This window comes from Drosophila obscura, unplaced genomic scaffold, assembly GCF_018151105.1.
Source record: "Drosophila obscura isolate BZ-5 IFL unplaced genomic scaffold, ASM1815110v1 contig_4, whole genome shotgun sequence".
Taxonomy (NCBI): domain Eukaryota; kingdom Metazoa; phylum Arthropoda; class Insecta; order Diptera; family Drosophilidae; genus Drosophila; species Drosophila obscura.
Genome location: NW_024542828.1, coordinates 11,331,142 through 11,345,530, shown reverse-complemented (window position 1 = coordinate 11,345,530; position 14,389 = coordinate 11,331,142). Strand labels below are relative to the sequence as shown.

Below are 14,389 nucleotides of genomic sequence, written 5' to 3'. Positions count from 1 at the left end.
CCGACCCGATTGTGGACATACGGAGAGTCAGGAGGAGAGGGTTTACGGTTGACGGGGTCTAAGGGGTCTCTCCTCAAAAGTGACACAGAAAAACGAGTTGCAAGTCAAGAGTGAAAAATGCAAATTGAAATGCGCTTGACAACAGTCCCAGTCCAGCCCCAGAGGCTTCGTCTCCAGTCTCCAAGTTTGTTTCGCTGCTGCTGCTGGTTTTTGTGCTGAACCAATGGAAATTCAAATTGAAAAGCCAGCAATTTGATTATGTTCGCGGCAGAGGCATTGAGTAACCCGAAAGCGAAAGAGGATATTATCAATTACGATCCACAATTGTGGCTTGGAGCTCTCAAGATTGCAGTTCACTTTTGTTTCGAGTGAATGTTTATTGGTTATTTATCATATCGTAAGAGATTGTTTAACAGATCAATTGGCTATCATGTTTCTTATCGAAGAGAGTTTGCAGCTTAGTTTCGTGACATTTTTTATCAGAGGAAACCCCCATAGAGAGCCATGTGGCTCGATAAAAATGTTACCACTGCTTATGGCTACATATTGTATCTATATATAGGCATGGATACATTCCTGCAATCTTTATGGCCTTTTTACACAGTAATGCAATAGATTTTATGCAGAATAATATAATAAATTTGCTTTGTTTGCGTTTCCGAGAGGTGAAACAAAGGAAAAACCAGGCAAAATGGAAGTCTTTGTGTTCGAAATTATGGGTAGAGATTCTAGCTTGGGAAATGGTTTTTATTGGTATATTTTTTCTTATTTCTTTGAGATCTATAATCGTTTTTATTTAGCGATGATTGCATTCCGGTTAAGCAAGGGTTTCCATCGCTAAAAAACAATAAAAAGAAACGTTCAGATGGTAAATATCCGCCCACCAGATGTTAGTTTTTATAACTTTGCAAATAACTCAGAGTGCGGGCGGTGGCGGCACCTTTTTTGCCAATTAGCAGACCATCGAGAAAAGCCAACGCACCGCCACCTCCTCGAGAATGAATCTCAGCTGCTGCTAATTTCTCGAATCATTTGCGGTGAAGATAATCCCAGTTCTGCCACTATACCCGTACTTGTATCTGTATCCTTATCATAGGAAAAGTCTGTGAACCCCTGAGGTCTCTGATTCTCTGTCGATCAATTATAAACGCGGAGACTGATGACAGCCGCTTAATAAATTGCTGCTACGACTCCGTCCAACGGGGAAGTCAATGGAAGGCGGGTGACATTTCTGCTGCTATCAGCCGTCAGAGGCCTTCACGTTGCTCTCTGTCTCTCCATCTCTCTCTCTCTCTATATGGGGTGAATCATCATCATTACGGAGGGGGAGATCACGTGAGAGGGGCATTGCATAAGGCACTGCCTACAGAACAGAGGCATGAGGCACCGCCTTGAGGCAGCTGGCAATCCTACATCGGTTAGCAGCAATTACAGCCCACAGCCCACTTGTTTTCTTTTTGTATCATTGTATTCATTCAACGATTATATATTGTACGAGTAGTGTCCGCATATTCATTTATTTTATATTATTTGTGTGCCTCAGCTTTACTATCAACTGCCAAAGCCAACCACAATTGCATTTTGCATATTTATCCTATCTTTCAACTAAAGAGGGGTATATTCATGTTGGGAATGGAATAGAATGATAGATTCCTCTTGGGATTTCCATCTTTATAGAGTATCAAAGAGTATTCACAACCTCCAACAGCTTCGAAAATAAACACATTTTATTTGTAGAGCTAATTAAAATGCAACTGGGGGGATAATTTATCACTTATAAATAAATATAATCTCTCTCACATATGTACATACATACGTACACCGGGCGGCCCCATGGCGGCTGTATTTGCATTCGTTCGTCCCTCCCTCTGTGGCACACCTTTTGCTCAGGTTTAATTTGTATTTTATTTGATTCTCGTGTGATATTTTATATGAAAATGAAAACGGCAAAATGAGGCTTGAATGCCATTTGCTGCTTTTGTTATTAATTATTGTCATTGCTGCTGACGTCGACAGTCGACTCTCGGTACAGCATTTTGTTTGCTGTTTTTTTGTTTTATTGTGCGGAGTGGAGTGGCGTGGGTCTCGTCTTCAATTAAACAATAATTTCGATTACGTGCCGCGCCATTCGCGTGAATTCGGGGCAAGAGTTCAATGTTTTTGGAATAGGTTTTGAATAGTTTGCTGCCTCATTTGCATGGGATACAAAAACCCTTGGAATTTAAAGGAAAAACAATGAGGAAAAACTATGAAAACAATGTGGAAAAGAGTCACGTATGGCTTTTGCTGCCAAGGAGATATGCAAGGACATTAATCAAAATATCGAAGTAAAATAAAACATTAAATCATTAATCATGTGGCAAAAACTTTCATTAATAAATAAATTATTTCCCCTTAAGAAATCGGAATCACAAGATACAAATGTATCTGCAGCAAGTGGCTGAAATCGTATCTCTCTTCCTCTTCCCTCCCTCCAAGGTGTTGGGGGGGGCAGCCGCAAAATTGTGGTGTAATCGAGCATATGGCATGCCCGATGCGATGCTCGCGTACGCATCTAATGGATGCGCCCGCCGCAATTAATGGCAATTAAATACAAATGTATCTGGTATCCACATATGTGTGGCATGCTAATTCCGTCTCTCATTTCGCGGTCTTCTTTCTGACGCACGTGTGAGTGGGGTGGGTGGCAGCTGGAGGGAGGGATGGGCGAGTGTGCCGCACTGCGTGACTCACAAAAGATCAGCAGACCAAAAGTCAAAGGGTGCCCATCGCAGAGATACAGATACTTTTTTTGTTCCAAGCGAGAAATTTTCATTTTAATTGCCTCGACACGAACTGCTGCCAGGCCAAGCCAGGCCAGTCCAGGGCGTTTTGTGACTCAATCCCAACTGCATTTCGTATCTGACAGATACAACCGTGGCAGTAGCCATGCAATTACATGGCCATCTCCCTGTCCCTCCCCATCCCCTCTGCTGGATGTAATTGCATAACATTAGCCGCTTGTACGCTACCCAGAAATCAATTGCATTCGTCAGCTGATTGCTCCGCTATTTTGTATCTATTAATTATTTACTATTGCTAGCCACCGCTTTGAGCTGGCCTTTTTACGAGTAGTATCTGCAATGTGTTGCAATGTATCTTAGTATCTAGCTGTCGCTGTTACATACTTACGGACATATGTATGTACGCGCATGTATGTACATATCTCTGTAGCTTGCGGCTCACTTTTCGCCAGACACTCTGGCGTCTAGTCTTGTTGGACTTGTTGCACGACATTGGAATGGGGAATGATGGAAGAGTACACGTATGTTGTGGCATTGGAAAACAGGAGGGGAATTTGTGAAGAATATATGTACATACTGTAGCACTCGTTAGTCACGCCTGTGGCTTTGACTCCTCTTCTGACTTTAGATAAGTCTTTCTAAATCTACCCCAATTTTCGTGGCTGGATTTTTTTGTTTTGTCAGCCCATCAGCCGATCAGCCGATCAGCCCTGCCTGCTGCCATATGTTGAACATGCAGAGGCAGAGGTTGAAGCAGAATTTTTGCCTCTTTCGTTTCGTTTCGTTTCGGTTTCTAGCTTCTGTTTTCTGGTTTCTGTTCTCTTTTGTTGTTTATTTGTTTATTTATTTCCACTAAAAACGTTGATGGTGACGCAGCGTAAATGATGAAATTAGCTTTTGTTTTTAATGTTTTTGTTGTTGTCGTTGTTCGGATCGTATCGTTCTTTCATTCGAAGAGAAACGAAGAAGAAAAAGTGCGCGGGCAAATGACTAAAATTTTGCACATTTTCCCTGCCTTTTGTTTGGCGACCTTCACCTCTGTGGTTTCGATTTGATGGAAATTATTGTCTAAAATAAATATAGATTGATGGGGGGGATCTCGACAGGAAATCGATAGAATTTGGGATAGAAGAATGATTGGAAATATGGGGCGAATGATTGCTTGCTGTCTGATGAAAGTTATCGCCAAAATAATGTAATAGACAATCAATGTCCCTCATATCAACACAAAAGGAACGTTCAAAAGGCTTCACTTACCCTGGAGAGCCGCATATAGAACTCTACGATCCTCATACTCCTTTTTACAGATCCCCAAGGAAGGCGGCATATCAATGTCGTACAAAAGAAAATATTTGTGACAGCGAGAGAGAGAGAGACATAAGAGAGACGAAGAGAGTGAGAGAGAGAGAGGGAGAGAGAGAGAGAGAGCGCAAGATAGAGCTCACATCCAAAGATACATCCCAAAAAGAAAACACATCCACAAATGGCATCGCCACCAGCTGGCGACTGCATTCAGGAGGAGAAGGAGCAGCATGCGAAACAGCAGCCAGCGGCAGGTGAGCAAACAGAGGAGAAGCCTAATCCTGCCTACCTGGAGGACGCCTTCGAATGCGCCTTCGAGTCGACGATGGAGGGCCTGGAGGAGCAGGATGGCTACGAAAGCGACTCCGAGCCCGATTCGTCGGGGAGTTTGGGATCACAGTCGCAGTCGCAGCCACAGACAGAGCGGGAGTCGCGGGGTCTGGTGCCCCACGGACCCCACATCGATGACCAGATGCTCAAGTGCCTGCCGCTATCCAATTCCTTCGATTTCCAAAGCAGCAGCGGCAGCAGCAGCGACGACGAGGATGAGCCCGACGACGATGACGATGTGAATGAAGTGCATCTCAGTTTGAGCCTTAGCCTCAGTGGAAAGTTCGGAAAGGATCTGTATGCCATGAATCCGCGTCCTGGCTACCTCCTGCCGCCCTTCACCGAACGGAGGCGACTCTCGCAGTGCAAGGAAGAGGATGATGAGGATGGAGATGGCGACAAATCTCTGCAGACAGGTGGCACAGATGCTGCCAAATCGGAGAGAGCCTCCAAAGCGCCGCCGCGTCCACCCACGCCACAGGACGAGGCCTCCAAGGAGCGCTTCAAGGATCTGGAGAGGCTGCGTCAGCAGTTTATGCACAAAATCGACAGGATCAACACGAGGAACATCGAGGAGAGTGCGGCGCCGCCGCCACCACCTCCACCGCCGCCTCCGATACCAGCGACTATTCTCCCCAAGGCCCTGAAGGAGCTGCTGCACACAGAGGAGGCGGCTGCTCCTCTTCCGCCAAAGGAAATCCCTCCGCCAGTGCAGAAGGAGAAGCCACCCTCCTCTCCGCTGCCTCTGCCCTCAGAGCCCCCGCTCATAATCAATGGGAAATTCAAGGTCACTCTGGCCCAGGAGACGCCCTCACAGCTGCGTGTGGAGGCGCAGCAGCTGGCGAAACTGCGTGCCTCCTCCAATGCCCACACCATTAGCTTTCCCTCCAGCTTCGGGGGCTACTCCTCGGTCCAAGGACTCTTCTCGCAGCGCTACGGCTCGCACAAGATTCCCTCAGCAGCCACGCCGCATCTCTCCAAGCAGTTCTTCGAGCCATCGCTGGTGGAGATCCGCACCAGCAATGTGTCACTGAATACAGCCGGACTCCCAAACCAAAGCCTCCATTGTGATACCCAAAGCTTAGCCATTAAGCCCCTGCCGCTGGCGCTGGCGCTGCCGCCGCCGCCAAGGACGCCCAGCGAGCGAGAGCTGGACGATATCTGGATACGACGCACGACGACAACACCAGCCGGGGACAAACCACCAGCACATTCGGGACAAGGACAAAGACCTGTTTCCCTGGTAGGGGCATCGACAATGCCACGTTTGCAGAGAAGCGAAAGCAATGCCTCCACAGCGAGTCCACCGCGACAGCTGCAGGGCTCGGGATCGGTTTCGGGTTCCGTTTCGGATGAAGTAAGTCCTCGATTAAAGGAAGCACACAGGACAGTTCGATAGGTGATCGATGGCAAATCAACCCCATCAGAATATCTAGAGAAAAGAAAGATTATTGAGTGTAAGAAAAGATCCATTTGATTCGTTGACAAGTTTGATTAGCAACGAAAAAATGTCCCCCAAAAATAGTTCCAAACTAATTGAAAACCAAAACAATATTTAACTGGCAGACAGCCGCTGAAATGTCACCCGTCAAGCCACCTCAAAATGAGGGCATGGACTTTGTGTAATCTTTATATTTACTTCTCCTCGGGCTGACGTCATTTCGTGTTTCATTTTTGTGTTTTGTTTGTACTTTCCATTATGAAATCACTTAGCGACAAAAACAGAGAGAGAGAGAGAGAGAAAGAGAGTCATGGCACAAGATATGAGGAAAGGGTTTCCGGGGAAAAATGATGTCATCAGGAGAGATTTTAGAGAGAAGAAGAAAGACTGCATCAAGCCGAAACCAGACAGAGCGGAGCTTCTGCATGACACGTGAGCTTTGTTCTAAGGGAACAAAAGATTTTATCACGAATGTAGGCAGTGTCTGTAGATTGTGGGGCCTAATCTGGGTTCCGTAATTCCAGGTCTTCTATCTACGAGTATCCCTATCTCAGAGATTGCATTTCCTTCAGTATGCTTATAGATAGATATCTTTCTTTAAGAAATTTCCTTTTTCTGTTGATTCTTTCTTGACTTTAAAAGCACCTTTCACCATGTGGAACTATCTATATTTCTATCAGAGAATCATCCTTTTCTTTTCTTTGATCTGCTTGAAAACGGGGAAATTCTTTCGATCAAAACAACATAGATTTCCACTTCCATATCTCATGAAAGCTCTTCCACTCTCCCAAGAGCTCTGTCTGAAGCAGATCCACTTGACATGAACTCTTGCGTCTTCCTTTTCTTTTCTTTTGTTTATTCAATATTCATAATTTTGTGAGTGTAGATCTCTCGCTGTGTTTAATAGTACTCGTAAAATGGTCTATTTATAGTCTGACCGACCCTCCACTCTTCGCCAAGATCCACAGAAAATAGTCGTAATTTTTCGGCCTGGTTTTTCCTCGGAGTTTATTTCGCTCTCGCCCAAAAAGGTAAACACAATGCGAAAACAGTCTGCTTTTGGGTATATCTATCTATATATAGGATTATATATACAGGGGTATATCTGTAGAGAAGAGTGAAGTGCCTGTCCACCTCCGCTGTTATCATGACACAATTCCCATCAGCAGTTCCCTCGCAGAGGTTCGCTTTCATTTCTTATTTGCTTTGACGGAATGCGAGAACATATGTACTCTATCTATATCATTTCCATACCGTTCGTGTATATGTATACGTATAGGGAGAAATATTTATCTGTTCTCTTGGACAAACAATGACGTCAATGCGGCGGGGCCCCTCTTCTGCGAGTGGCACTCCCTGAAACTGCTATGAAACCCCTACCCCACCCTACCCTACCCTACCTACCTGTAATCGTAATCGTAATCGCAATCGCCAGAGGATGTCTAGCATCTAAATCACTTTTAGAGCTGTTTAAATATTGACTAAGACGCTGGCCAAGAACAGCTGATGCCATGCCCTGCCCTGCCGCATAGTCCACTTTTTCTTGAAGACTTGAAGCTTCTGTTTCTCATTTCTTGCTCTCGTCTTTCTTGTAACCCACATTGAACGGAACGCCAGACCCACACACCACACACCAGACACCAGACGTTAGGTCATAGACATGCGGTGGCTCGGTCGTCTGTGGCCCTCGGGGCACGTGACTTTCGTATTTTGGTAATGAAAACCAATAAAAACAGAGCTCGCTCGGTTGTTGTTTCGGCTCGAATTTCTTTGTAGTTTTTGCTAAAAATAAATTCAAATACAGCTGGGGAGGAGCAGGCACTTTTCGGTTTTTGGAGATCTTTGAGGCTGAAATTTGAGTCTGTCTGCGGATTGGCGGGATCTCTAACACTGTTTCTTCGGCTCTAAAATCTGCCAAAAGTACGGCTGCGCCCTTTTGAAGTTTGTGAAAGTTGTTAGCGTTTAATGGCGATGAACAATTAAAACACTTTTCGCTCTACAATGAGGTTTTTTTTCGTTCGCTATGCTGTGTGAAAAACGAGGCCTAAACAGTTGTGTTATTTCTCCACTGATTTGTTGTATAATTTTGAGATGTTTATGGAAAATATTGCTCAAGGGATTGATTTTGATTTGTGCTTAAATCATTTTCTGGCAGCTTTTTGGAAATAAAAGTGTTAACTTGCATTACAGAATCATCTAGAATTTCCTCTCAGATCTGATAACAGCTTCTGTAACCATATCCTGCACAGCTGCTGTCGTCCTTTGGCCCACATTTGATTGTAATTTTGCGTAAGCATAAATTAATTGATTAGATTCGATTCGATTCGATTGGAGGCGCCGCAGGAGTGGGGCGGCTCTCCTTTCCTTGTGCTTTCCTTCAATTAAAGGAACCGCATCGGGTGTCGTCAGATCCAATTGTTGTCCCTCCTCCTCCTCCTCCCCGTGCACTCTCCTTCAGGCAAGTGGGGGGCTTTTACGTGGCGAATAAATTGTGTTTGTAGACAATTCGGCATAATTGCAGACAGAAACAGCAGAAACAGAAGCTAGAAAGGAATAGAGAACAGAGAATAGTAGTCGGCGAAAGGATAATCGCTGGGGCCTTCCATTTTCAGTTTGTCTTTGGCCGCAACGCCAGAAACATGCCACCAGAGACGCCGCCACCAAGTGAATCTGCCACTGAAACCAAATCTCAAGCAAATCTCAATCCAATTCCGATTCCGACACAAACTCAAAAACGTCATGTTCGCTTTCAGGAGCAGGATGGCTCGGGTGCAGGAAGCCGGCCGCCAGGATCTCGACCCTCAAGCGCACCCGCAGAACCCAATGCCAAGGCGGCCAAAAAGGCTTACAAAAAGATGGAAAAGGAGCAGCGGTAAGTGGAGCATCCGTCTCTCTGTCTCTCTCGAGGATTATCCCTGAAATAATCTCTAATTTCCGTTTCACAGACGCCAGGAGAAGGAGCAATCCCGCAGAGAGAAGGAGGCCCGCAAAATGGAACGCGAGACAGCGCGACGGATCGAGCGGGAGGCCGCAAAGTTGGAGAAATTCAATCGCCACAGCGAGAAGATCTCGCGCAGTACCGAGCGCATGGCGGGGGTCGGTACCGGATCGCGTTCTGGCTCCCTGGAGCGGCGGCGCAGCGGCGAGGATTCGCCGGTGCTTAATCAGTCCACAGTCCATGGCATCGCGTCGCCCAATCGCCGACCCACGATCTTCGATGTGTTCCGGCCACGCGCCAAATCGGATGCCAAGCGGCAGAAGGAGAAGCATCTGCTGGATCCCTCTTCGGCGGACAGCAGCGCCGGCAGCAGCACGTACTCTGTGTCCGGCGGTGGACCAACGCCTGCCTCCGGCGTCGCCGCCACTGCAGCAGGAGGGGCAGGGGCGGCAACGGGAGCAGCGGGAGCTGCAGATGGGGGTGCCGGGGCAAGCCTTATGAACTCGATGAAGGTGGCAATGCAGAACTTTGGCCACCGCCAGCATCCCGCCGTGACGATAACCAATGCCGATGGCACAGTGTCTGCGAAAAGCAAGTACAAAGACGGCAGCGCCCATCAGCATCAGGGAAGCGACGCGCAGGTGAGTCGTGGGATGCAGCTGCCCCTTTTGAGAGATCTCCTTAAACGTATTTCCCCTTCCATTGTCTAGTATTACCACACGGTGACGGCAGTGCGTCCGAATGCAACGCAACGATCGCCGATGACCAAGGTGATGGATCTGTTCCGGCATCGCTCCAATTCGGCCGTCAGCGAAGCAGACAAACGTAAAGCGGTGAGTAGAAGGCAAACCCTTTAGTTTAGAGGGAGAATTTATGATAATACTCGTAGTTTAGAACCACCGAATAAGTGGAATCACGAATTGATTTGAAAAAGCTTTTTTCTGAATTTTACATTTTATTTACATGCCCATGTAAGTCCTCAGTGGCGCCCTCATAAAGTTGTGGATTTTACTGGAACTAAGCACAGAAAGCACTCAGAAATGTAGAAACTTTCTGGGGAAACTTTCTTGGAAAGCTTTCTACATTTGCTTTCAGCCTTTGCTCTTTTGCTTGCCTTTTAGTTCACAAAAATCTGTAGATTTATAGATCCCCATAGATTTATTATTTGATTGTCAGATTAAATGTTCTACACACCCCTCCCCTTCCCAACCCTCCCCACACAGACACTCTCTGCCCCGCCAGAACTGAATGCCTGGCTGTCTCGCAATCAAATTTCTCCGCTGTTGTCTGCCATTTCTTATCAACGATGAATCGTCATTAATAATCGCTTATTGGCTCGCAATCTATAAATAATTTGTGAGCAATTTTCTGATTTAGCGATTTGGCTGGCCGATTTGATTGATAAGCTTCGATAAAGAACAAAAAAACCCATTTGTGTATGTGTTTCTTATCAAAAAGAGAGAGGCAATAACAAGCGAACGACGCGTGCGTGACACTCTCTCCCTCCCTCTCTCTTTGTCACACATATCCTTGTGCAATGCATCCAAAAAGCTGTCTCTATCTCTCTCACTCTATCAGACAACAGGTGATCATCGCATCAGCTGTTCGGCTTTCTCTCCCTCTCCTCTCTCTCTCTCCCTACGTTCTCTTGGCTTCCACTGCTCTCTCAGCTGTTTTCTGTTGTCCACACACACACGTACACACACACACACACATTACGTATACGCCATCGTCGCTGTTTTTGCCGCCTCCGTCGTATTCTTCTCTTCTGTGTGTTTTTATTTGATTTCCAATTGCATTTCCATTTGGACGGCTCGAGCGTTCTGTTTCCTTCTGTTTCGCTAAAAACAAGAGAAATATATAATAATAATAATAATAACCAATGTATAAATCGCGATATTCCGAATTTTCATATATTAATGCGTTTGTTTTGTGTTTTGTTTAAATAAAGAAATGCTAGTTCTAAATGGAGTGAAAAACGCCACGAGCTGCTTGAAATGATCTCTAATTGAATCTGTTTGCCTTATCACATTTATGGCCAAAAAGTGTGCCCCAAAAAAGTGTTGCAATTTACCTACAACTTGATCTATGGCCATTCATTTTTTTATTTTTTAAAGTGTATTTAAAGATTATTTAATAAATTCAATTTAATTTTGTTCTTGCTATTTAAGTTCTAATGTGCCGCCGCAATTAATTTAGATTGCAAAATTCTACCGTGAAGATTTCGTTGGACTTCCTCCTTAAAAAATTTAATTTTCAAGTTCAGTGACAAAATTAAGAAGAAAAGAGATGCAAAGAGTTCCCCTCAGTGCCCCATATTTTGTGCATATTAATTATCTAGAATTTATAGTATTTATTTAATTAAACACATGGTAAATGAATGCGAAAAACAACCAAAAAGCCCCAGCATAATAAATGGCCAGCATGTGATCTTTATCAGTGTATGAGTGTGTGTGTGTTGTGTCTGTGTTTTGGTTGCTGTTTTTGTGATTATTGTTCTATTATCGTATTTATGAAATTTGCTAAATAATTTCTGTCGCATTTTGTTGTGGACTTTTGCTGTGTTTTATTTAAGGCCTTTGAGCCATTTCTTTAGTCGCTAATTTGTTAAGTGTCCAACATATTGGAAGGAAGGGTAGCAACAGAGGAGTGGGTGGGAGAGAGGGTAAGGGTAACACTTGTTCTTGGATGTTCTTGACTTCTTGGTTCAATGACAACGCTCGTGGCTCGTGTGATTTTCCAACAAAACTATATGCGAAAATTCCAAAACTTTGCGACCGAATCGTTTTGTAATGACATACATTGATAGGGATCTATTAAGTAGATCTTGCGAAAGAATTTCTTATCTAAGAATTGTGTTCTCCTGGTGGGTGGACTCAGACACGTTTCCACTCAACAGAGAGCTCATTTATTGTGTGCATTATATAGCCTATATTTGGAATAATCGGCTACATCGAATATGTTTTCTTAGCTAAATTTTCTTGTTTTTCTGACCTTTGCACATGATGTACATATATGTTCTTTTCTTTCCCCCACAAGCTGTGCCAAATTGTGTAGCAGAATGAACATTTAGCTGAATTGAAATCAAGGGAAAACGTAGTCACAGAACGCATTCTCCTCAATAGGTTCCTTTATTAATCCGTGCTGCTACCAGAAATTTCCATTCAATAATATTGGTTGCTCTTTTGCTGGTCATTTGCCGGGTGACTGTTTTATGGCCCTTGTATGGATGTATCACACTCTATAAAGCCCTTTTTCCACGGCTTACCTAACTATTCCGGGCCGCCGATAAGAACAAAGTCGCAGTATTATTTGCAAAAAGAAAACGCAAGAAAAACAAAAAATATTATCAACGGTTGGGGCAGGGGGACAAAATTTAATTTAGAATACACAGCGGAAGACCGACAGAGAGATAAGATAATAGCGGAGGAAAGAGAGAGAAAATGAGAGTGAATTTGGCAGATAAAATGGAAATACTTGTAGTAGAATATATACGCCACTCCCCATTATCTCCCACTGAATACTGATACTAAATCGATTTCTGGCTCTAAATCAAATCAAGAAACAACCAGCAAAATCATATCTAACAGATCTCAGCCACCCTATATGGCAAATACCCCAGCTATGTATGTATGTGTAGTGCTCTCCAGATCTCTGATTCTCTTTCCTCTTTCCACAAGGAAATGAAATTAAAGTGCAAACATAAAGTGTCAAACAAAGCATTTCTCTAATTATTTATATTTTTGGTGGCATTTCTCTCTTTGTATTCTGCTTGTTAATCAATCATCTGTCAAAAGCCAAACACTTTTGGCCCGTTTTGCGATCCACGCTCTGTAGATCTATAGTATGTCTAGTTATTGTTGCTTATTATTTCTATTTATTCCGATTTTTATCTCACATTTGCTTGCTTGGAGGTCAACCACTTGACAGGCACAGGCGGCAAAGTGTTTTTGGGTTTTGGGAAGTATTGTTTTATGGCGACAGCGGGTCTCCGTCTCCGTTGATGGGGAATGTGTTGAATATATACTATATAATTTTGTTAGGTGGGGAAGTTGCTATGACCAAAAAGAAAATATGGGAAGAGTTCCAAGCATGTACTAGTATCAATAGGGGAATAGATAAGAGATATACACATGTAGATCCCCAATACTCTTTTTCTTGATGGCAGAATTCTGTGGATAGGTACCATGAAAGATCATGAGAGATCTAAAAAGATCCCAAGGATTCTATAGCTCTTTCCGTGTTTTTCTGCAACCCGTATTCATTTTGTGCCTCGAGAAAATCGTTACATCTTAATTGATTCCGATCTAACAATCTATCCAATAGCTTCTTTCGATATCTAAGTAGTCTACTGCGTGCGTTGATCGTCACATGTCGCCAATTGATAATTAACATGCTTTTTGTTAGCGTAATTTTGCTAAATGAAATCTTCTAAATCGAACAGCTCTCTTAAGCCTTTATTTTTGGCAGTCTTCCCATCGAGTCGGCTTGCTAAATGAACCTCAAAATGGTTTATTTGTAACTAAACCTCGTGCGCCATCTACTGAAACCCTTTGCAAAACATTTTTCTTGCCTTTTCCTGGCATATTGTGTTACGTTTTTCGTTTTTTTCCTTCTGAGCAGCTAATTAACGTTAATGACTGTGTATTTATTTATTCGATTCTCCGCACATTTCTCCAACAAATATTGACTATAGAAATGCCAACAAAATGCACAGTTCTCAAGTGTTCAAAGTCCATAGAAAGGCCTAAAAATAGTTGAAATATTTATATGAAAAACGTGTCGTGACAAACAAAGTCGCACACAAAAAACCATCAAACAGAATTATTATAGAAAAAACACTGAAAATGTGTATTTTCCCTTTTCAAAATGAACTCTGATCTTTTTCTCTCGTAATATTCGACAGACGGCCATGAAATTTCCCAATTTTTAGTGACTTTGACGGTAGAGACAGGTTTTGTGAATGGATATATTCATCAATATTCATTTAAAGGGCTTATAAATTGTCTAGAGCTTGGCTATCAAACCTCAGTCAGTAAATCACTCAACGTTGGAATACCAGCAATGTTTCCTTTCTGTTGGGAATCCTTTAATCAGATTAACATGTGCTCTCTGTTTGGCAACTGTAAAATCATGTATTTAAAAAATTGGGTATGTAAAGAGCAAAGCGAAAAGTAATTCCATTGATAAAGTATTCGAGGATAAAGTTAACACCGCAGGAGTCTTTCTCTCTCTCTCTCTCTCTAAAGTGCTTGCCATTGACCCAGTGAGCCCCTTAGCAGAACATTTCCTGTTCTCCCCTTTGCGTTTTGGCCTTGATTGCTCTTCGTTTCAATCGAATGGGGAATGGGATTCCATTCCACTCGCTTCGAATCCCAAGTCTCGTGTCGCATTCGTGGTGTGCACCTTTCAATCAAAGTTTTTGTCAATTTCAATTACGCGACAGCACACGACAGCAGCAATCAACAGATGAGGCGTGGCCACGCCTCCCGCCTCCCTTCAAATCCAATGAACTTTTTTTTCTCCACGTTCAATCAACTTGGATGCGTCATCAAATATTTTTTTTGCAGAGCGCGGAGCGGAGCGTCGTGTTCT

The 14,389-nt window shown here is 43.8% G+C and overlaps 1 protein-coding gene across 2 annotated transcripts in view; it reads left to right on the top strand.

The window, feature by feature from the left end:
* The window catches only part of LOC111069986 (5'-AMP-activated protein kinase subunit gamma-1), a 60,848-nt gene that overhangs the window by 18,589 nt on the left and 27,870 nt on the right, over window positions 1-14,389 (top strand). Inside the window, exons 2-5 of one of the 2 annotated variants that reach the window (XM_022360262.2) lie at window positions 4,091-5,772; window positions 8,610-8,728; window positions 8,802-9,435; window positions 9,505-9,627. In XM_022360262.2, the coding sequence (XP_022215954.2) occupies window positions 4,267-5,772; window positions 8,610-8,728; window positions 8,802-9,435; window positions 9,505-9,627 (2,382 nt within the window). In that variant the 5' untranslated portion in view covers window positions 4,091-4,266. The remainder of the gene's footprint in view (window positions 1-4,090; window positions 5,773-8,609; window positions 8,729-8,801; window positions 9,436-9,504; window positions 9,628-14,389) is intronic. The other variant, XM_022360263.2, reaches the window with a different exon arrangement.